This window comes from Otolemur garnettii, unplaced genomic scaffold (assembly GCF_000181295.1).
Source record: "Otolemur garnettii isolate 467f Iridium unplaced genomic scaffold, OtoGar3 scaffold00090, whole genome shotgun sequence".
Lineage (NCBI taxonomy): Eukaryota > Metazoa > Chordata > Mammalia > Primates > Galagidae > Otolemur > Otolemur garnettii.
Genome location: NW_003852485.1, coordinates 923483 through 949029, shown reverse-complemented (window position 1 = coordinate 949029; position 25547 = coordinate 923483). Strand labels below are relative to the sequence as shown.

The window sequence follows — 25547 nt, the reverse complement described above, 5'->3', positions numbered from 1 at the left end:
CCATGTCATTAGTCACTCTCAATAATTTAGTCAACAGAGGCTATTAACAAATTCATTCATTTTGTCTCATATAGCATTTACTTAAGGCTACTATTTTCAGGACTCAAAGCAGAAGGATGGACCAACCTATAGTATATACTTCAACCATGCTGCCAGTTTTTTGAACCTAACCAGCTGAACAAATCCTTAAAACCATAAAGATCTACTTTACAAAGCCTTGTGACTTTCTCCCTAACTTTTGATACTGACCTTTTCTCTTGGGTTGAGGCATTAGTTCAGTCAGGTATAGCAAGATTTATGAGGAATTGCACAGTCTCTTCTTTGGACTACAAGGAGGTAGTTGAGGGCAATTCTTACCATCAATAAAAACTCTAGCCAATGAGGTGAGGCTGAAGAAGACTCAGTTGTGTCATTTACCTCTTAATTTCAGGGACAAATTTCTTATCATTTTTTCTAATCTGATATTTCCCATTGTAGGAGTAACTGCCTACAGGGAACATATTATAAGTCAATTATCCTTCCAGGAAATTCACCCTCATAATCAAGCATATCTCATTTTGGAGAGATCTCCAGAGTCATTTAAGGACTACATAACCTACTTAAACATTCAAAGGTCTTTTATTACTACCCCTAATTCATAAGTCACTGTGTTCTTGGTAGGCAGGCACAACAAAGCGTGGCTTAGACACAAGACTGTCTTAATGTCCCTAGAAAGAACATGTTGCTTATCTTGGCTGGGGCCCTAAAAAAGGACTTACATCACTTGGCAGATGTAGGCTGGCAGTGTCTCCAACATATCCTCCAGTCCAGACAGATGCCCTTAGGTTTCTCACTTCCATTAAGATAATTAAGTTAATCTCTGTTTCGAGAGGAACTACTTGAGGGTAGTTAGTCCAATCTGACCTGTTTGTCCATGCCACCTGACATGTGGCATTCATCCATCCCATGGAATGACTAAGTGATGGTTATAGAAATAGGGGTAAGAAAGACATCCAGAAGTGTTCATGGGTTTTTTCTGTACAGGATATGAAGGAACTTAAGACTATCCTAAAGTTTTGACTAACTTCCTCTTAAGGTTAAAAGCAATGGTGATCAAGTAATGGGACGAGCCACTGGATGAAGAATGGCAAGCCAGAAGATAATTAGATTTAAGGCACTTGCCACAGTTAGGGAGAGCCACACCAAAATGTTCCCTTTATGAGGAAGGCTACAGGGTTGGTGAATAGTACTGGTCACTGTATTTGCCATAGTTTATTCTATCATCACATGTTTTGACTGCTGTGACTCGTGTTACTGTTGTGATATTTGAATGCAGAGTTCTAGACTCCTCACATATGGAGAAGAATCAAATGCATAGATTATGAGATGAGAAATTCCACAAAGGGTGGAGTGTAGGAACAGACATCGATGTTTGTGCTTTCTTGCCTATGGCCTTGAGTGTGGGACCAGGTAAAGCTGTCTGGACTTTGTCATGCATAACCTTGCTAGAAAGCACTATGTGTTCCTAGACAGCCATACTGTACATAGTGACGTCATGCTCATGTAGCTGCTCTTTGGCATGTTGCAACTTTTATTTCCCTGGGCTTTAACATGTACAGGACCTTCCCATTGGACAGACAGCAGATTGTAGATTGTAACTCAGCTCCCCGGAGATTGTAACTCAGCTCCCCAGATTGTAACTCCAGCTCCTCAGAGCTGGATAAGGGTGGACCTTCCATGTAGCTCTCCAGCCTCTGTGAGCTGAATAAAGGATGTCGCACCTGCCACCCACTGCCTGAGTTTCTCTCTGGTCTGTCCAAATTAGAACACTGGCATTAGAAAGAGAAATTCTGAAAGATCATTAATTTCACTATTGCAGCTGAACTATCAAGTGTGTTCCATCCAGTAGCTATAACTTCTATTTTTCCATCCATCCCCTACTCACACTCAGACCTTTCATTGGAAAGGATCAGAAGTAAGAAGGGCATTTTTATAAAATTTACAAAGATCCATATGTCACCTGAATGAGTGGGTTAATTGGCCCACTGTATGGGGATTTGCCAAGCAATCTATTCAACCAAATGATTATTATTCTTATAATCTAGAACCATGTTAAGCCAACAAGAGTACTCAGGTGGCTAAACCAGAAGTAAGTACGAATTCCTGAGACCTCTTTTAGCTGGACTGCCATTCAGAGGGTATACCAATCAGGCAAACCTGAGGTTTATGCAAGGGAAAAGAATAATGTATCATGCTTAGAAATGGTTGGGGTGAGATCCTAAATTTAGATAAGTTTATAGAAAACCTTAAGTCTTTAGTCCTTGTTATCCACACAGAGGCTAAGAGGAGATGATATCTTATAAGGATACCTACATTCAGTAACCAGGAAGAGATGAGAGGGGCAGACTTGGAGATCTTTTGGAATTTTTTTTTCATTTTTTAAAAATCCCTTCCAACACTTAACAATAACAGATATCCATGAATAATAGAAATGTGAAAGATCTATCAGATACCTTGACAATCAGCCAATTGTTTTACATAGCTTACATGTTTTACAGGCATGACTACCTGACTGTAAATTGTTCAGAAAGCTGAATACATAACATGGATTAGTTTAAAGTGTCATAGTGGTGTGTCTAGAATGAGCTAATCAGGCTGGAATAACAACACTACAACCTCAGATTAGAGACATATGCTGTCCTAGTATTAATATAACATTTATTGAGTTCCTGCTTGTTTTCAACATAAGAGCTACAGAACTTTTCCAGGGCTTTATTCTGGTCACAAGAATTTATCTAAAATTCTTTGGTTGAATTTTCACTTTCCAGTGGGTCACTTATTGTAAACCTAATCTGCTCAGTAAGAACCTAGCCCTAATCATTGCCTCATCTATGGGTTCCCCTTGGTTTTGTCTCTTCCAAGGAAATCTCCCTAAGAAGACCAAAGTTCTCGATAGCAGATAGAATGCACTGCGAAAAATTTCAAGATCTTTCACTACCACTTTCATATGGATTCAAAGTTGGCATAATAGTAGAATATAAGCAAAAAAGATGTCCTAGATGTACCATTCTTCTATAACCAACATTACATGACCCACCTCATTCACTTCCCAAGAAAACCAGCCAAAGTCCAAGTATGTCTGGTTTCTATACGTACTTGTTACTCTTGTTATTAATTCCCCTTTTAAGCTCATTATAGGTATGTATCTCTAAAACTGCTATCTAAAAGAAAATGCAAACTTGTTCTTCTCCCCAGGGACACCTGGCAACCCAAATGAATCTAAGTATTGGTTGTTACAATCTCATGAATTTGAGACTATTGCTAGACTGTCAAAGAAGTCTCCAAGCCATGCAGCTGATCATTAAATCTATCCCCTGGTTCTCAGCTTACAACTATGTCCCCAAATCTTCCTCATTTATAGGCAATGAGATAGAGGAACATCTATTTCTCTGCTTAGTATACATTTCCATCAACATGTTTGCTACCGATATGAGTAGAATTCTCTCAAATCCTACTAATCAGCTGTAAGATCCTCATCCTTTTTCCAAAAGCCATGCTTTGTCAGCATCCCATCCTCATTGCCAAAACCATCAAGAACTGTGAAGGGTATCAGCATTTACCCTGTCAGTGTTACAAATGCTGGCAAAAGGCATGACATTCCTGGATCAGAGACAAAAGGTAGTCTATTACTCACAGAATAACAGTACTTAGAGCAATGCCATTTGTGTTGCACCCTAAGTCCCAACTCCCCTAGAATGATGTGCAAAGGACCAGAGATGCAATGCACATGCAATGAATGGGATGTGTGACAGGGAAAAACCAAGGTTAGGAAACTCAACTCGTTTATAAAGGACATTAACCCTCCCTAAGTTTTGCTCCATAAGGAGACACTATCTTTGTTATACTGTACAATAAACAAACCTGCCCTTTGTTCCAGAGAGAGATGTTCTTGCTCTCTTCCTAACCTGTTCATTATACAAATATCCTTGCAAAGACAGTGCCTCTCTCTGTTCATAAGATGTGTAGAAGCATTAAAGACCAGCAGAGTAGTGTCCTGCAACAGCCATCTTTGTGGCCGTTCTGATTACTCTCAGGAAAAAAATCTTTGTTTAAATTAAAAGATTTTTGTACATATAAAATTTATTTATGAAACTTTCACTGCCTTTCTGCCTCTAAATATTCTCACGTTTTATTTGTCCATTCTTCAGTTTACTCTTTAAAGACTAAAAAAAAAAAATTCTTGGTGATTTTGTTTTTATTACTTCCTCTTTCATTTATATTTTTTAAAGATTCTATGACTGCTTACCTAGATACCTTCACTAGGTTGCTTGGTATAAGATCAAAACACAAAACTGTATTATCCCTATAGGGCTGTAAAAAATATTAGAAAGTCTGGTAGGAAAATGTTCCATTTACTTTAGGAAAAAAAATTCAAGTTACCTAGGAAAAAATCAAACAAAATTATACAATACATTTGTGATGAAAGCTATCAAACCTCATTAAATCATGTAAAATAAGACCTAAATAAATTATAAGTGTTTATTGATGAGAAGACTTAACAATGACAAAAGTATTATAAATTCAATGTTAGTCCAATAAAACATCTGATACACATTAAACAGTTTAAAATAAAAAAGAATGAGTGAAACAAGTATATAATGACTACTGAAATCTATAATATTAAATATTTTACATATGAAAATAAACCAATTAATAAGTTACTAAAAGATTTAGGTATTACATAAGGCCCTCTGGACAGATGAAAAATGTACATACAGTTATAATATAGTATTCCATCATACATATTCCTGTGTGAATAAATATCTGTGCTAACCCATGCCTACCTCATTAGCTTCATCTGCCACTCTTCCCCGTGCTATTACATTCTGGGACACTATAACATCATGCTCTCTCCACCTCTGAGTCTTTGCACGTACAGTTTTTTCTAGCTGTTCTATATAAGATTTCTGCTTAAATGTAATATACTTTGGCCCACTTAACTAATCACCCTTTCAAAATGCATGCAAAAACATATATATAGTCACATGTAAACATATTCATATGCAAACATGTCACATCCCTCTTATCCAAATTCATAGCAATTGTACTAGTTGTACTACTTCTGTTTACACTCATTGCAATTGTAACGAAATAACTAATTGTGCGATAATTGATTTTGTCTATCTCCTCTGTTAGAATGTATGAAATATAAAAGCAGGGACCACGTTAGCTTTATGGCCTAAGTAAATATCAAAAGTTCAATAAATGTTTATTTACCAAATGAATGAAAGCACTGTACAAATATTAATTTAGGGCAAAGATATATTTTGTGAACTCAGGTTTTTTAAATTTTTTATCTTATTTCATGAAGTTTATGCATTGCTTTCTGGGTAGAGTAAGGTGACAAAATGTATCTAGTCAATAATTCCACTTGTTTTTTCTGATGTTTGTTTATATTTTTTAAAGGAAAAACTTTTGTTCAGAATTTTCTGTTTTCTGTACAGTAACAGTAAATAATCCCAAATACTTGAGAAGCAACTAGAAGTTCCAAGTAAATATAGTCAACATGAAGGGTAGCCTTGGTCTGTTAGACTGAATATAAGAGTTTTATGAAAATGGTTGGGAAATAATGGTTAAAATGTTTGCATTAATACTCAAGACTGCCATTGTATAAGAAATAGTATTAGTTAACTGTACTAAACAAGAAAATAAGAGTGGATGCAATTATTAAAACATGAGAGAATATATCCTTTGCCTAATTCAATATAATTGTCCTGCTTTTTGTTGTTGTTATTGTTTTGTGTTGGTCCTTATAATATGTATTCCTTGGGAGCAGAAACTCACAGAGCACTTAGCAAGTCAATTTTAAATGCATGTTATAATATATATACAAAAATATGAAAATCAAGCAAAATATCCTCAAATAATGTATTCATACAAGAAAAAAATTCTCTTATTATTCGAGTTTAATAAAATTACTACAATAGTATAAAAACAAAGTGGAATAATTTATATGAATTAGAAGTTCAGGTGGATGGGTGAAGGGAGAGTGATTCGAGGGATTACCTCTATGGTTTATCTTATAAGGGTACAAGTGAGTTTTTCCAAAAGTAGAATATAAACATCTTTACACAACAACTAAGAAAATGACATGAAGGCTATGTTAACAGTTTGATGAAAATATTTCAAATTGTATATGAAAACACCACACTGTACCCCATGATTGCATTAATGTACACAGCTGTCATTTAACTAAAATAAGAAGAAGTTCAATTATATTGAGATTCATGAGGATACATGGCAAGTTCACTATCTTATTAGCCAAGATGACCAGACAGCAATTGATTAAATAACAGAATGTGAAGAAGTTGCCAGGAAAACAAATAAATAAACAAACAATCCCCCCCAAACCCAACAAAACAAACAAAAAATGAGAATGAGTTCTTCTTTGATTTCTTAAGTAAATAAAGTAGGATCTATTTTTAAAAATCATATATTGCAATCTTTGTTCTGGTTATATTTGGGTAATCACTTGGTCTATTCATTAACTGCATACATTATTCTAGTTAATATAAATGCTATAACACAATTACTGTTCTTAAATCAGTGATAATATGGTTTGGAGGATAAAATAAATTCAGCAGATAATATAAAGCAATAATAATTAAGCACTAATATGCCTGGTTTTTACTTCTGTAAGAGTAAAGAAGAATATAAATAAATAGAAGCTACATTGGTCAGGGAGGGTTTAGCAGGAGGAGGCAGGAGTAAGCTAGGCCACGTCAGCAGGGGGAACATAAGGTTTTTGGCTATTAGGTAAAGAAAAAAAAAATCAGCATTACTGAGACAAAAATCAATGGTTCTATTTAGACAATGAATTTAGAAAGAGGATAATGTAAGAAAATATCTCAGAAGCTGAAGTTCAAGATAAAATGTCAGGTCTGAAATCAGCTGTATGCTCTAGAGAGGAACCATATGCAGATAATGTAATAGCTGGACCAGGAGTCAGAAAGAAGGGAAAGCTGAAATCTGGCCAAGTGGAAAGTGTTAGAGTCAGGGGTAAGTAGTAAAACAATAGCCTAGTCATGAGAATAAAATGGGGGTTAAAAAGTGCCAGCTAGGGCAGTGCCTGTGGCTCAAAGGAGTAAGGCACCAGCCCCATATGCTGGAGGTGGCGAGTTCTAACCCAGCCCTGGCCAAAAAACTGCCCCCCTCCCCAAAAAAATGCTAGCAAAAGAAAAGCAAAAGTCCACTTCTAGGGAACCAGAAAAAAAAAGCTTTCCTATGCATCTATATATGCTACATTTGATATAAAAATTTTATGTATCTATACATATAAATATATAAGAACATATAAAATATATAAATTAAAATAAATATAGAGATATAAAATTATAAAATGGGACTATATAGTTCATAATTAATGATTGATGGATCAAACTGGAAGCAGTTAATACTGAGAATGTTCATGTTCAAGAAAAAACTCATTTAACTCTTTAAGCAAATCCAAGGGTCAGTAATACAAGAATTAAATTCTAAAAGGTAGATCTGTAGTCAGGATATAACTTCAAAGGGAAGAAGGAACAAGTGAGTCTTGAAAACTGTTTTCTAAAAATATAAAGTTTAGTACCTATGTTTATCAGACTAGATTGTATCAAGTAATCAGCACAAGTCCAAATAGCAGACCTTTTCAAGCGAAGTGATTCCATCATAGGAATACTGGAGTGCATTAAAATATTTCATTAAATAGAAATGTATTTGCAAGACAGGGACATAATTCCCAAAAGAGGCATAGAAACCTCAGTCCTGGAAAGCTGAGCATCAAGGTGACAGGGAGCTAGGAGTCAGACTTCTGCAATCCAGGGTGAGCAGACTACTGACACTGGGCTCTTTATATTACCACCTAACTGATTAGTCTCCTGGAATGAGACAGGACCAAGCCCCAAGAGAGGAAATTATAGATGCAAAAATATTTTTCAAACTATAAGGCAATATGTAAATATTATTTATGATGGTTATTTAATACTGATGATAGTACTAGTGGTGATGGTTATGATGATGATACAGGCTTAACTGCCAGAAAAAAATTTAGAATTTGAAGCCAGAGAGAATGGGAAAATAGCAGTGCCATGAATTAAAAGATGGTTGTCAGAACATAGAACCAGTATTGTAGATTGAGTGTTCAAAAGGCAAGTTTTGGATATGCTGAGTTCGAGGTGACTGTGGAGCCAGCATATGAAGGAGGTCACAAGGCAGTTGGAAATTAGACTGGATTCTGGAAAAAAGGAGAGGTTCAGAGATGGAGGCACAAGTGGCATTTAACTGAGAAGGTCATGTGATTACAGTGGATGATGACTCAAAAATTAAAAAGTAAAGAGGCAAGATGACTTCACATGATGTGACTAAGAAGGTTCAAGTTTTCGGAGGAAGAAGAGGAGCTGAGAAAAGAATCCAAAGATGAATGGACAGACATGAAAAAGGATGAATACATTAAATTAATATTTAACAAACGCCTTTTGGTCATGTACTACTCTAAGTAGTGAATGAGACATATATAAACAGAATAAGTCTCTGCCCTCATGGAGCTTACATGTGACACAGAGAGTGGTATACCCAGTAACAAAGTGTAAAAAGATTTCAAAAAGAATCTGAAGTCAATTAATAGCATCAGAGGCCGAAGAGTGGCCAATGAGGAAAACTGAGTAAGACCAAAAGGATTTGCCATAATTTTAAATAGCACTGAACTTGCAAACAAAGTGTATTGCTTTTATGATCAGAAATAGACAAGCTCTCTCCATTGGGAATATAAACCATATTTTCAACAAATGGGTTAGTTAAGAAAATAAAATTTAAATAATTATACTTCGAGGAAGTAGAATCATAACTGAAAATAAGCCTTTTCCTCAGTAAACTGCCTTGTTTGCGTTATTAGCCATTACTCAGACCACTTTCACAATTCACATACCAATCAACCAGGGCCTTAAAGAGATTGTTCCTAATAATCAGGAAAATAACTCTCCTATCTGCAAGCTCTATCCAAAAGTTCTCTATTTCTAAGGCCTTGAAAACATATGTTGAGAAATATATTTAGCATGCCAGCATAACAAGTATAATGACAGACGTGAATTGAGGAGTTTCTATTTTAATATATGATCTTATTGTTATGAAGTATACAAGCCTCACGCACCATGACATTTAGTTTAAGAGAACAGATTCACAAAATGTTTACCATTATACATTTCTGGATCACAGACATTTTTCTTCCTCTTTATCTTCCTTATACTTCAGATAAGTCACTATTCAGACAATCTATCTTATGAAATCATGAAATAATGACAAGTTAAGTAGTTTCTGTTTCAAATTCAAATCTCCAGTCTCCTTAAAGCTCAGTAATATTTCCCATCTCAAATTAAACTTTAAAATTTGCTCACATATAATCAGTTCATTTGAATTTCTATATTTTAATTCATTCATATAACTGAAATAATGTGCTTGCTATCAATGCTAATTAGGAATTTTGTTGAAGGTTAAAAGATTTATAAAATGAATGTTTCCACTTAAGCATCAAGAACTATGTCTTAACACAATAATTAAGAAAGTGCGGTGAAGGCAATGTTAACTAGTTTGTTTTAAGTATTTCAAATTGTATATAAAACCAGCACATTGTACCCCACAAATGCATTATTGTACACAACTATGATTTAATAAGAAAAAAAGAACTATGTCTCTCCAAAGGGGATGTAAGATTATATGCGAAATTAACAAATCATCTTCCTAAAACCTTAGTTGTGTGACTCTAACTCTTCACTCACATTGAGGTTATAAAAGAGTCACGAACTGGAAACAGTAAACACATTTTGGATTAGATGTTATTAGGGACAGCTGCGACATTAACGCCCATGTTTTCTTACTCCTCTAAAAAGGGACGGTGATAGAGGTGCCTGCCCCTCCCTCAAGCCAAGTGAGCAGAGAGATTGGTACATCTCCTGCAACAAAATGGGGCATGAAATATGATTCCTGACCAAGAAACATAAAGTCTGCCTAGCTTCTGATAGCTGAAATTCGTGTTTGGAATAACATGCACTCCCAGAAATTTTCAGGGCATTGAATGTGTGGGTGTGTATTCCGTGAATCACATATGGGTCACACATGTGAGAGAGAGAGAGTGTGTGGAATGTGGAGTCATCTTAGATCCCAAAAGGCTGCAACAGAGCGCTGAGAAGATCTCAGCAGAGAGAACCTGCCAGGACAGCTGAACCCCTGGGTGGTAAAGAGGTCTGAATACTGAGGCAGGAAGGAGTGCAGGTGAGAAACCCTCTGAGAGAGAAGGAGGTAACTCGAATCTTGCTCAGCCTAGAGAGGGTAGCATCAGCTCCCAAGAGTAGCAGTGAAGTAAGGACTTACCTGCTTTACCCCCATTAGTTCTTCTCATTTCCTATGCTCCAAATATGGAGAGATCAGAAACTAGAGTTGGAAAGATGATGGAGCACATAGAGAAAGGAGAAGCTGTCCCAGGTAGGAAAAAGAGAAAAGCAACTACAGCTGACCCTTGAACAATGCAGCCTTGGAGGCACTGACCCCTGCCTGGGACAGTTGAAATGGAGTATAATTTTTGCCTCCCCCAAAACTTAACTATCAATAGCCTACTGTTGACTGGAAGACTTATCAATAACATAGTCAATTAACATATACCTCGTATGTTATAGGTATTATATACTATATTCTTACAACAAAGTAAACTAGAGAAAAGAAAAGATTAAGAGGAAAATTCTAAGGAGGAGAAAATATGTCTACGGCTCAGTAAAGGAAAATGGATCATCATGAGGTCTTCGTCCTCATTGTCTTCACACTGAGTCAGCTGAGGAGAAGGAGGAGGAGGATGAGAAGAAGGAGGAGGAGGATGAGGAGAGGGAGGAGGAGAGGTTGGTCTTGCTTTCGGGGAGGCAGAGGTGGAAAAGATGGAAAGGGAGGAAAGAGATGCAGGCACACTTGATGTAACTTCAAGGAAATACACTGTAATTTCTGTCTGGCATTTTTGCTTTTTCATTTCTCTAAAAATGTTTCTACACACTACCAATCCTTCTTCCACTATTTGTTTTAGATTCAGTGCCTGGATCATAGAAGGGGCCATGTCATAAAAGAAGTCAAAAGCAGTCTTGAATAACTGGAACTCTTCTGCCAGATTGTCTTACACCAATTCCTTCTCTGGCCCTGCTTTTTCTGTGTCTTTTTCTTCATCTTCTGGCCTGGGTTTAGAGCACCCGTCCCCATCAATTCATCTTTTGTCAGTTCCTTCTGTGTTGGTGTCTAACAGCTCTTCAATTTCTCCAAGATCCATATTTTGAAACCCTTCACCCCAACTTTTTTGCCATAACCACAATCTCTTTCATGATTTCTTTGACTCTGTTGCAAATCCTTTGAGGTCACAAACAACATCTGGACACAATTTTTTTCCAGCAGGAATTTGTTTGGAGCTGGATAGCTTTCCTGGCTTCTTTTATAACAGTGGCATCTTCAGTGGTGTAATCGTTCCAGACTTTCATGAGAACATGAACAGACTTTCATGTTCTGCCTACTGGGTTCTCTTCCCCAGCACTGACAGTCCTTTCCATAGAGTACTGTGTATAATGATCCTCAAAGGTCCTCATCACCCTCGCTGTACCCCATCTAGAGGCTGATGTAGAGATGCTCTGTTTGGAGGCAAATAGACCATTTTGATGCCTTCAGAATGGCCAGAATCATTGGTCAAAATCAAAAGAACTTTAAACAGTCCCTTACTGGCAAGGTACTTCCTGACTTTAGGGACAAACTATTAATAGACCCAATCCAGAAAAAGTGTTCTCACTGTCCAGTCCTTCTTATTATACAACCAAAAGACTGACAAGCTGACATTTATCTTTTCCCTTCAAGGCTAAGGAGTAAGTAGTTTTATAGACAGGGTTGCTCCTGATCATAAAACTGACTGCATTTTCATAAAACAGTAGAGTTAGCTTACGCATTCCTGCCTTAAATCTTGATGCTCACTTTTCTTACCTACTAATAGTTGTCCTTTGTGGCTTTTTTTTCCAGAATAAGGCACTTTAATCTGCCTTAAACATTTGCTCACACATATATTCTTTCTCTTCAAAGAAAATCAAGGGGAAGAGAAAACACATTTACAGTACAGTACTGCACTGTATTTATCGATACCATAAGTTTACATCATCGGCTTACATCATCTGTTTGAAACGGCAGGCAACCAGAGCTGCAGACCTCAATCTATGGCATATATCAAGCAATTCAACTTTTGTTTGTGTCATGTCATGACTTTTCTCTGCGGAGCCCTTTTAGCATCACGAGTGCCACTTCCTATGGGTTCCATGGTTTTATGCAAGGTATTACACCAAACACAATGAAAAAATGCAGAAGAATCATCAGAGATCATGTTTTACCGCAAAATGTAGTTTACTGAAGAAGTGAACTGCTCACATAGAGATGATTAGCATCACAAGGCATTTTAAACAAATATTACCAACACCTGACCTCACCACAACAGCAACAGGAGGGGACTACAAAATTATGATAGCAGTATGGTATGCACTACCGTTAACTTTATGCAGCTGTGATTTACTAGTACATTTGTAAGCATTTTTACATTTCTCTCAACTGTGAATGGCACCATGTACAGTCTAGTCTATTAGTGTTCACAAACGTAACGTTTGATAAATTTAACTTTTGTAATGTATTTTGTATATGTTATGGTAGTAAATGTTAAAATAGACTAGTATCCACTTAATATTTTAAGCATTCATGGCATACATATATTTTTCTTAATTTTTAAACATTTCTAGGCTGTATGGTTCATCTCTTTTATTCAAACTGTCTCAAGTATCAAAAAGATTTTCCAATATATTTTTTGAAAAAAAATCCACGTATGTAGTATAAGTAAGTATACCTCCATAGATCAAGCCCATGTTGTTTACAGGTCGTGCGTTTCTAATGAGCCTTTTATCTCTGTGGCTGTTTTAGAAAAAAAAATCAGTACTTTGAGTAGCCATATAAAAGCATAATTTGTGATTGTAGAGTTACACTAGGCAAACAATTATGTTTTTCCATTAGACTTACCCAGTGTGGACAGACATAGCCACTTTGTATTACACGAGAGCCTGCTCTGACTACCCAGAACCTTGTCAGGGGCCACATCTCATAGCAGCCATGCTTCAACACTGATATTACAGTTATTATAACTCTGAAACATTTTCTCTCATTAGTGTTTCCAATGACTTATTTCCATTTACTCTGCATCAGTAATCCAGGTAGCTGTAATACCATGCATCAAACCCCCAAATACTCGACTGCTGTGCATGTGAGTGTTAATTTTAAGGCTTTTTGTTCTTACCCCTTAGAAGGCATGAGGATTACTCACTACACACCTTTAAAATACTAGTCATAAGATGAACATGGGGAAATAACACCCTTACAGTTATGAATAAAGAGGAATTGAAAGTGTGCGGTAGAATATCAGGCATTCAAAAGACATCTCTAAAACACAATGATAACAGCAATGGTATAGAAAATGTTCGTTTATTAAAGTAGTGTAATCTGTTCAGCAATAAGGGTATTTTATTTAGATTCAAAATAACATATGGCTTCCTGTCTCTGGCTATTCATTCTTTAAAATCGAAATTGTTTTACAGGTATTTGGTTATGTTCACAAAAGACTTTTCATAATCATCCTCCTAACATATTTTTAACATCTTAAAGAGGGACTCAGATATGCTTCAGTACAGTAAATGTTCAAAATGTATAATTCAATACCTAGTTTTTCATGTCTACTAAAAATAGACACTTTAAAATAGCATTACATATTTCATGTAAATTACAGAACTATCAAAATCAGAAAGAATTTTTTAAGTTAATATAAATATTTCTCTTATGTTGATAGGTATTTTATTTTTGTGATAGTCACTGAAACCACAGAACATTGAAATACAAACTGCAGCCAAGAATATGGTAGATCAAGATAAGAGTTTGCTTCCATATTTACTGAAGCTTGTAATGGAAATAAATGACAACATGGAGAAATTTGCCTAGAGAATGAGTCTCAACCACTTAGCAACCTCTTCTGGAATCCGTAGAGACATCAAAGACACTATTAAGAGAATTAAAACATAAGCCACAACTATGAAAAGATGTTTAAGACATGTAAAACTAACAAAAGACTTAAATCTATAAGTAGCTCATGCCTGTCATCCCAGCACTTTGGGAGGCCAAGGCAGGAGTATAACTGAGGCCAGGAGTTCTCAGACAAGCCTGAGCAACATAATGAAACCCTTTCTCTAAAAAAAAATAAAAAAGTTAGCTGGGCATGGTGGCAAACACTTATAGTCCCAGCTACTTGAGAAGCTCAGGCAGGAGGATTGCCCAGGAGTTGAAGATTGCAGAGGTGTGATTATGCTACTGCACTCTAGCCTAGACAACAGAATGAGACCCTGTCTCAAAAAAATTTGATATAAACTGATTAAAAAATCCAATATAAAAGCATAGGATTTTGATAGGCACGTCATAGTAGAGGCTATGCAAATGGCTAAAGAGCACATGCAAAGTTACTCAACTTCATTGGTAATCAAGAAATAAGAATTAAAACAAGATATCATTACACACCTTAACAGAATGGCCAGTGTTTGAAGAATGAAATTATTGAGTATTAGTAAGGATACAAAAACATATTAGCTCTAATACTTGGCTAATGAGAGTGTAAATACATATCCCAATTTTGGAAAACTACTTGGTATTATCCACTAAAGTTGAAAACATGCAAATTATATGACTTGACAATAGATAAATTTCATTCCTAGGTATGAGAAATGTATATGTACACCAAAGACATGTACAAAAATGTTCACAGAAACATTATTCATAGTAGCTCACAATTGTATATATCCAAATGCCCATTGATGGTAGAATGCATGGTTAACAAAAACACAAAATGCTCTAAAATAATGAAAATGAATAAACTGAACCTATACCCCCCAACACTGGGGAATTCCACAAACAGAACACTGAGCGAAAATTACCTTCTGTATGATTTAATTTCTATGAAGTTCAAAAACAAGCAAAACATCCATAAGGAAAAGGTTGGGGATCCTTTTGAGAAAGAGGGAGACAGTAGTGATGGGGAGTGGACACAAGGGGCTTCTGAAGCGCTTGCCAACGCGGTAGTTACACAGATGTTTTTGTGTGATAAACCACTGAGTTGTATATTTGTGCATCTATGCTCTAACACTGTGAATACTTGTCTTACATTTTACAATAAATAAATTCTTAAAAAACACCTTGACATTCTTATATATCACCTAATTGGGAGTTAAAACAGGAACAGAAAGCCACTGCCTATCAAAAAATAGCTCCGTGAAGTCATGTTTTCTATATTTACTTCATTTCTCCTGAAGTGTGTGCACAATTTACCATCAAAGACTGGCAAAATCCTAGTCTAATTTCAGAATTGTGCTAATTTATTCAGTACCTTTTTGTATCATATTTTAAGGAAGTGTTTAAAAGAGTCTTTTTTTAGATTTATTTCTACCTCTTATAGATTAGCTAATTGTAATTGGCATAATCCTATCATCTTTTTATTACATCTATTTATTACATTTTTTGCTGGGAGGCTGAAGAAAAAAAAATCAATGTTGAAATGTTCCAAATTTCCCTCATTATCGTTCATATTTTCACTGACTTCAAGCTTATGCTTCAAACTTGTTATTTTAAAACAGTTCATCAATGTTCCCAGTTGAAAAGATAATTTTATATTATACCAGGTGAATAAAAGATATCATTAAAATTAACAAGATGCAAATGTTTAGCAGTTTTCTATTACTGGGGGATTGATTGCAATAGGAAGGAGGATTAATTAATCATTATCACATTCATACAAGCAAATTATTATATTTATTAAGTACAGTAGCAAAAGTAGGTTGAACTTATTTGTGATCAAAGGTTTTCTGTATAATCAAAATGTTGCCACTGCCACCATTACCACACAACCAAAAAGCTGAGTCTATCTCTGGACTCACCTGTGAATCTCATACTGTCAGATCTGGTAGGCTAGAACCAATCATTGTTTGTCTGTGACACAAGCATTTTTTTTTTTTTTTTTTGAGACAGATTCTCATTATGCCGCTCTTGGTAGAGTGCCTTGGCATCACTGGTTATAGCAACCTCAAACTCTTGGGCTTAAGCTATTCTCTTGCCTCAGCCTCCCAAGTAACTGGGACTACAGTTGTCCGCCACAATGCCAGCCTTTTTTTTTTTTTTTTGAACAACGTCTCACTGTGGCTCAGGCTGGTCTCTACTCCTGAGCTCAAGGCAATCAACCGACCTTGGCCCCCAGAGTGCTAGGATTACAGGTGTGAGCCCACGCCCAGCCAGCATAGTCTCTTCTGTCTGTACTAAAGGTCCATTGTCTTACCTGAATGCAAAACTAACACAATCAGGTTCCTAACAACACCCTATTCCCACAATTAGATCTTTTTACTGATGCTACTCATAAAATGGAGTGACAAAACTGTTTACAGTACCTGAATTCAAACATTTCCCCCCAAATCATCTTGTTATAAGATGCTTGTCTCAGAAATTGGCCAAAATTATTCCATGACTTCACACACCCATACTGCAACTTGCAACATAAAATCCTCAAGTTCCCAGGAGAGGGACCTAGTGCTCTCTTGAATTTGCTTCTATTCAATACTTCTTTAAAAGTCCAATTCTGAAGAATTTTGAGTTATCTGCAAATATGACTACAAATATTTTTTGGAAACCATCCAAGTAAAACAAATATTTCTTTTCTTTTTTTAAATTTTTTTATTATTTTTTGAGACAGGGTTTCATTATGTCACCCTTGGAAGAGTGCTGTGACGTCACAGCTCACAACAACCTCCAACTCTTGGTCTTAAGTAATTCTCTTGCCTCAGCCTCCCAAGTTGCTGGGACTACAGGCACCTGCCACAATGCCTGGCTATTTTTTTGATGCAGTTGTCATTGTTGTTTGTGGGTATCAAAGGTTTTCTGTATAATCAAAATGTTGCCACCACCGGTTCGGACTGGGTTCAAACCCGCCAACCTCGGTGCATGTAGCCAGCACCGTAAACACTATGTCACGGGCACTGAGCCAAAACAAATATTTCTTAAGTGCACAGAAATTTTCTTTGAAGCCTTCAACATACAAATCTCATATATTCTCACCATGCAGAATATTGAAGCCCAAATTAAGTGGGATGGTGTTCAGGACGCAGTTTCACTCTCAGCATATGACTGACTACCTACCGAGGCATCTGAACTGACTGTGGAATAGGGATAAAGGCAAATGATTAGTTCTAGAGAGATTCACAAAGTGAAATCTAGGAAGTTACTGCTTAGAAACCACAAGAGTGCCAAACATTTGACATTTGTCCCTGATAAAACAGATCTTAGGTCCAAATGTCAATAAAGATACTCAGATGGTTGAGGGAGGAAGGATGTAGGTGGCATCTAAAAATAGCAGCTACATATCAGAGGGAGAATCTGGGCCACCTGACTTATTTCCAAGTTTTACCAAATAGGTAGAAGATTCTTAGAGTCAATGATTCTTGATCCTAGGTGGATATTAAATCCCTTGGAATACTTTTTAAAAATACCAGTGCCTAGGGAAACACCCAAGATTGACTAAAAAAAAAAAAAGTCTTTGAGGGTGGGACCCAGCATCAATGTTTTTTAACAGTGATTCTGACATGCCACAAAGTTTGACAAGACACATCCTATAGCATCACTTGTCAAAGTTTAACATGAGTATGATACCTAAGGATATTGTTAATACACAGATTGTGATTCAGCAGTTCTGGTGTGGGGCCTGAGATTCTGCATTTCTAACAAACTTAAATGCGATGTTAATATTTCTGGCTCATGGATCAGACTTTGAATAGCAAAGTTTCCAGAAGAATAGATCTCAACTTTGCACAATAGAATTACCTGTGGCACCTTTTTAAAAATATCCATTCTTGGGCCTCAGGCACAGTTCTGAATGGTATGGGGGTTGGGCAACAGTCAATCTTTAGAACTCTCAAGTACAGCCAATATTGAGAACGGCCATTATAGAAAAACTGACATAATAGAGCTATGGGAAGGGGGAGGAGAAGACAAAGTGGAGGGAGTAAGCAAATGATAAATACTGTTTATTTGTATTTGTTTACTAAACATTTCCAAGTGATGTAAATTTTTTTTCAAAAAAAGAGGATGAGGATAGAAAGTCACCATTAAAACTTAGTCCAACAGATAATCCTTTCCTAGAGTCTAATAGGGAATCTCTAAGCAGACAGAGCTTGACTGAAAAAAGTCATCTATGCAATTCTTTATGGAGTCCAAGATTCCACCTTATAAAACAGAAAACACCTGAAAATGTGAGAAACTTTTAGTACATCCTCTTCTCTCTCCTCATGGACTCAGGGACAACCATCTTTCTATCATACTAGTGCAGGATACCAGAGTACTTTTATTTACACACTCCCCCAACAACAACCATTCTACCCCCAGGAGAAGTATATGGTGTTTGAAGAAGTTTAACACCTATAACCATGCATAGTGGTGAAGAAAGGGAGCATACTGGTAGCAGCCTGGTAACTTATCTTAGGATACAACTAGGTAGATAGTATTTGGATATACTTTGCCTTATTTACAAATGAGTAAAAAGAAAAAAAATTGGGGTCCATAAAAATATTAAAATCCAATGGCAACTAAAACTAATCTTGACAGCTCCAAATTATTAACTTCATAACAAAATGTTCAGAAATAGCTGGGGACAGACTTTATCAAGAAGAAAAACAAAAAGTAATTAGAAAAGGGCAGGAAGAATTGTAGATAAAATAGGATGATATAAGAAAGAAATTCAAGAAAACTAAAAATGCAACAGTAAAATCCAAACCCATCATAGAAGTGGCAATATATAGAATTTATACTACAGACAATCAAATGGTAATATAAGAGAATGACATTAAACAACGGAGGAAGAGGGTAAAAAGTAAACATCAGAAATCCAACATTCAGGTAATTAATATTCACAAAGAGATCGATGCAAAAGGAATAGAATAAGACATAATAAGAAAATATTCCCTAAGGAGAAAATACCAGGTGTATGCAGGCTAGGAAATCTTTTTAATAGGTGTATCATTAGGTCTATCTTAGCAAATTTCTTTATTAAAAGACACAGAAAATGTATATAAGCATTTGTGCTTAAAAGATATAAACCTAGAAAATGAAAAAACTATAGACTACAGACTTCTCTCCCGACACTTACTAAAGCCAGATATAGATTAAAGCAATATCTATAGAGTTTTAGAAGTAGCATTGTTACCCCAAATGTTTATACATAGTTTATGTTCTTCATATCTGAATGACTAAACATGGGTTGTAAGGATGCTAAGGAACTATTTAAAATGGGAGAGACTCTATTGTGTTTAAAAAATGATAAGAACAATCCAACTGAAGAGAAGAGGTCAATTAGATTAGAGATGGTATTAGCTTCCAGAAGTGGTGGGAAAGAATAGGAATAACATAATGGAAAAGAAAACTCATTATATTAAGGAAAAGGAGAGGATGGTTGAAGTTGTAGTCATATAAGTCTACCTGTTTAACAAGAGAAAAAGTAAGTGAATTCTTATAATTATCTGTTTTTCCTCTGAAGTGGAAAGCAAGATTATCTGCTAAGTAATGGTTAAAAAAAAAAAAAGAAGAAAGAAAGAAAGAAAAGAAAAAAATACTAACAGGAATGTTGGAGAATGTGATAAAGGGTGAAAAATTGTCATTTCAAAGTTAAAGAAATGCAATAGAATTGGGAGAAGGGGTTGAAGGCCTACTTGAGTCATGAATTTATGGTGGTCACAATCTGCCCTGTTGAATGACTATTTCCAGCACAATGTGTCTATTTGGGGAGGCAGAAGAAAGAAGGAAACAGAGGAAACCAAACAAAAGGATGATTTTAAAAGGAGGGGTAAAGGGAAGAATAAAACTAAAACAGGACAACTGGCATTTAGAATACTAACATTACTAAATAGATTACTAGTAATACTTTTTAGAATACTAAAGTATTACTAAAATTACATGCTATGAAATCAGAGTAACAAAGGAGATAAAGACAACAGCTTATGGATAGAAAAAAAGTAGAGGGGCCAAGTAGTTGCAAAGCAATTAAGAAGGAGAGAAGCTGTCAGGGAGCAAGGTGAGTGACTTTGGAGGTCAGAGGTCAAGAAATTATGGAGGAGTGTGTGAGCTGATTCCAGTGTCAGCCAAGGTAACAGGAGGTGGGAAGGTCAAGGAGCTAAACACTAGCTTCTTGGTTAAGTGATATGCATGGGTTCTCATGTCAGAAAGATTATAGATAACTACAAAAACATGCACTGTCTATTCTGAATATACTTTCAAAGGAAGAACATTAAAAAATAATAAAACATTCATGTCCTAAGACTGAAATTTGGGCAGCATCAACAATAGTGTAAATGGGAACTGAATAAAGGCATTTTCCCCTGGATTTTCAAACCACTTTGAAATATAGACAAATGACTATATTTGCATAAATTATCAAGAGCTTATACATATGCTTTATTACTTGGTTGTATTTCCTATATCATAAATCTAAATCAATTTTCATTTTCACAAAGCTAACGCATATGAGAAAAACAAAGATCAAGCCTTCTCTCTCCCACTACTCCCACCACTTCTCTCTCCCACCACTCCCACCACTCTCAATCTTTTATAAAAGTATCAACAATTTTATGAGTATGAGGTATTGCTGATAACTATAAATTGTCCAAGCACACATATTACAATCATATCATAAAAACAAGGAAAAAGATTCTTACCAAAAGAAGGTGACTCCCTTCCATCTTCTAATCCTGAATCTCTCTCTCGGTCTCTCTTCCGGTGTTTATGACCACGATGCCTGTGACGTCGATGGCTTTTTCTTCCTCCCAGGGGCACATGAACTCCAATAAAGAGTGTTCGATGACCTTTATTAGGGAATAAATGAACAAATTAAACTCTACATTACTCCAGGGCACAGGAAATAATTTACATGTTAATAGAAACTCAACATAATGTAATCCAGCAAATCATTTTGAGTGTTTATAATATGTAAAGCTTGGGACTCGGCACTTTATTTGACACATTTCCTAATTAAGTATACCACAGGCCTATCACAACCATTTATGATACTAATTATTTAGTTATATATTTTGTAATCTCTCTGTGTGTTCTTTATACTTTAATTATACTCTTACTAGAAAATTGTTTGTTTTACTCTCTCCCCACCCTCAACTAACTGTGTTATTCTACCAATTCCCTTCCCTTCATAGTAAAGTGTAAGAAAAAGTCACTACCTTCTAATAAACAGATTTCACCAACGTCTCTGCTAATGTCAAGTCTCATTTTTTTTTCATTTCTACTGTTTCTCATTGTAGCACTTGATGCCTCTGACGACAATCTTCTCAGTATTACTTTCTCTCATTTCATCCTTTATTTTCTTTGTTTTACCCATATAACATCCCTTGCTTATTCTTCTTCCCATTCAAGACTAGGGATCCCCAGGATCCTGTCTTGACCTCACGATTGCAACTATGATATAGGAGGTTGGGTAATTAAGTTCTTGAACTCATCCGAGAAAAAGTGCCAATATCTTATTGCTGAATATCACTATGGTCACCTTTGAAGCACTCACCTTGGGAAGCTGTGCACTGAAGTCAGCACCTAGTCCACCCTTCAGAGCAATTTTGGGACTCTTTCTAGAATGACCACCAGAGCTGTCATCTTTCAGAGGTCTAACAATTAAGTTTGTAAACTTGCCATCAAGCATTTATGTTGGCCACGCTGTACAAACTAGTTGGTAACCTTACTATACGTATATCAGTGTTGCATAGCTGTGTTTGTGTAGATGTGTAGCAGTATCTTGTTGTGTGGTGTTCATTATTGTTCTTGCATGTATTTGTGTGTCATGTGATGACAGCTCTGACGGTCATCTGGAAAAAAAGAGTTTTTAACTTGATCAGGTCTATTTATTTATATTTGTTGTTGCTATGATTAGTAAATTCACAAATTCATTGCCTTGGCCAGTATCTATAAGAGTTTTTCCAAAATTTTCTTTTAGAATTCTTACACTTTCATGCCTTAGGTTTAAGTCTTTAATTCACTGTGAATTAATTTTTGTAAGCAGTGAGAGGTACGGATCCTGTTTTAGCCTTTTACATGAGACTTTCCAGTTCCCCAGTACCATTTATTAAATAAGAATTCTTTGCCTTGGTGCATGTCTTTGTGTACTTTGTCAAAGATCAAATTGGAATAGGAGGATGGTTTCATATCTGCGTTCTCTGTTCTGATGCAAAGTAAACAGGTCTATGTTTCTGGGTTTGTGCCAATACCATGCTGTTCGAATTACTACAACCTTATAGTATAGTGTGAAGTCTGGTAAAGTGATGCCTCCTGATTTGTTCTTATGACATAAGATTGTATTGGCTATTCAGAGTCTTGTCTGGTTCCATACAAAGTGGAGAACTGTTTTTTCTAGATCTGAGAAAATGATGTTAGTATTTTAATGGGGATTGCATTGAATCTATAAGTTACTTAAGATAGCATAGACATTTTTTTTTATTGTTGGAGATTCATTGAGGGTACACAGAACCAGTTTACATTGATTGCTTTTGTTAGATAAAGACGCTTTATAATTGTGTCCCACCCCTAAAAGGTGTCCCACATCCCTTGACCCCCCACTCCTCCCTCCTTCACTTTCTCAGCTCTTCCCTTCCCTCACCCTCACCTAGGAGGGTGTACTAGGACCTTAATTGTCCTCATATCAGAATTGAGTACATAGGATTCTTATTTCTCTATTCTTGTGTGTTGATTCTGCCAATCATGAGTGCATGAGTGTGTATGTTTTTCCATCTGTTTATATCTTTTATAATTTCTTTCCTCAGGGTTTCATAGTTCTCCTTATAGAGGTCTTTCACCTCCTCAAATATATTCCTAGGCATATTATTTTCTTTGTTGCTACTATGAAAGCTATTACATCTTTGATTTGGCTCTCAGTTTAACTGTTCTTGGCATATGTGAAAGCTACTGATTTGTGTATGTTGAACCAACCTTGCATCTCTGCAGTTTGCTACAATTTTATTGAGAATTTTTGCATATATATTCATAAGGGATATTAATCTATAGTTTTGTTTTTTGTTATGTCCTCTCTTCACTTTGATAAAGGTGATACTGGCTTCATAGAATGAGTTGGGGTGGATTTGTTCCTTCTCAATGTTAAGGAATAATTTTTGTAGTATAGGTACATGTACAAGTTACTCTTAGTAGGTTTAGTAAAATTTGGATATGAAACTGTCTTGTCTGGGGCTTTATTTGTTGGAAGATTTTTTTAATAGCTGCTTCAATTTTGGTGCCTGATATTGGCCTGTTTAGGAGTTCTATTTCTTCCACATTGAGCCTAGGGAGGTTGTATATTTTCACGAATATGTCCATTTACTCCATATTTTCAAGTTTATCAGTTTAAAGATTTTTATGGTATTCAGAGATGATGTTTTGTATTTCTGTGACATCAGTCATAATTTCTCCTTTTTTATTTTTGATTATATTAGAGTCCTTTCTTTTCTCTCACTGGTTAATCTAGCAAGAGGCTTGTCAATTTTGTATACATTTTCAAACAACCAAATTTTTGCTTCGTTAATCTTCTGCAGAATTCTTCTGTTCTTGATTTCACTTTGTTCTGCTCTGATCTTGGTTATTTCTTTTCTTCTGTTGTATTTGGGATTTGCTCTTCCTTTTCTGGTTTCTTAAGATGCTTTATTAGATTGTTGATTTGTGATGTTTCAGTCTTTTGGATATGGGCATTTAAGACTGTAAGTTTTCCTCTCATGACTGATTTTGCCATATCCCACAGATTTTAACCGCTTTTGTTCCTGTATCATTTACCTCAAAGAATCTTTTGATTTTCATTTTATCTCCTCTTTGACCCAGCGATCATTCTGCAATAGGTTGTTTGGTTTGTAAGACATTGTGTAGGGATGAGTGTTTCTGTTGGAACTGATTTAAAGTTTTATTCATTCCACTGTGGTATAGGAAGATACACGGTATAATTTCTTTTTTTTTTAATTTGAGACATGTTTTATGACCTAGGATCAATCTTAGAGAATATTCCATGAGCTGATGAGAAGAACATATTTTCAGTAGTTTTGTAGGGGAATGTTCTGTAAATGTCGGTTAGGCCATTTGTTCTAGAGTTCTGTTTAAGACCACTGTTTTCTTTGCTTATTTTCTGTTTGGGGGACCTCTTCAGTTTTGATAGTGGTGTGTCATACTCACACTATGCTGTTTATCCTTTGGTGTAGATTCAGCAGGATTTGCTTTATGAATCTGGGTGCTCCTGTGTTAGGAGTGCAGATATTTCGGATTGTTAAGTCTTCTTGTTGAATTGTTCCCATCACAATTAGTTAGGGACCATCTTGGTCTTCTTTTACTTTCGTTGATTTCAATTCTTTGCTATCTGTTATGAGAGTGGCTATACCAGCTTTCCTTTGGTTTCTGTTTGCAGGGAATATTGTTTTCCATTTTTTCACCTTGAGTCTAAACGAGTCCTTATAGGTTACATGTGTTTCCTGGAGACAACAGATACTTGGCTTGTATTTTTTTTTTTTTGTATCCATTTAGCCAACCTATCTCTCTTCAGTGGGGAGCTCCAGCCATTCACATTTATTGAAAGAATTGATGAGTAGGTGGATTTCTGTTTGTCCTGCTATGTAGAACTTTATTGCTTTGTTTTATCTCTAGAGCCATTTTGGTATTTAAGCTGGAGCCTTTAGTTTCTGGGTAATTTTACCCTGCTGGGCGTCTCTTGTACAGATCCATGTACAATGCAGATCTGAGTACTCTCTGCAGCATAGATCTAGTTATGACAAACTTCCTCAATGTTGCAGCCAGCCCTCAGAGTGGGAGAAAATATTTGCAGGTTATGTCTCTGACAAAGGTTTAATAACCAGAATCCATAGAGAACTCAAACTTATTAACATAAAAAAAAACAAAAAAAACCCAAGTGATCCCATTGCAAGGTGGGCAAAGGACTTGAAAAAAAATTTCACCAAAGAAGATAGGCGTGTGGCCTATAGATATATGAAAAAATGCTCACCATCCTTAATCATTAGAGAAATGCAAATCAAAACTACTTTGAGATATCACCTAACTCCAGTAAGATTAGCCCATATCACAAAATCCCAAAACCAGAGTTGCTGGCGTGGATGTGGAGAAGAGGAAACACTTCTACATTGCTGGTGGGAATGCAATTTAATACGTTCCTTTTGGAAAGACATCTGGAGAACACTTAGAGAACTAAAAATAGACCTGCCATTTGATCCTACAATTCCACTATTAGGTATATACCCAGAAGATAAAAAATCACATTACAATAAAGATGTTTGTATAAGAATGTTTATTGCAGCCCAATTCATAATTGCCAGGTCATGGAAGAAGCCCAAGTGCCCATCAATCCATGAATGGATCAATAAACTGTGGTATATGTACAC

General features: G+C 35.9%; 1 protein-coding gene across 5 annotated transcripts in view; it reads right to left on the bottom strand.

Moving 5' to 3' along the window:
- The window catches only part of SLC4A10 (solute carrier family 4 member 10), a 307175-nt gene that overhangs the window by 125999 nt on the left and 155629 nt on the right, over positions 1–25547 (bottom strand). For all 5 annotated transcript variants that reach the window (XM_003795138.2, XM_003795139.2, XM_023516344.1 and 2 more), the window contains one exon: positions 20844–20990. In XM_003795138.2, the coding sequence (XP_003795186.1) occupies positions 20844–20990 (147 nt within the window). The remainder of the gene's footprint in view (positions 1–20843; positions 20991–25547) is intronic.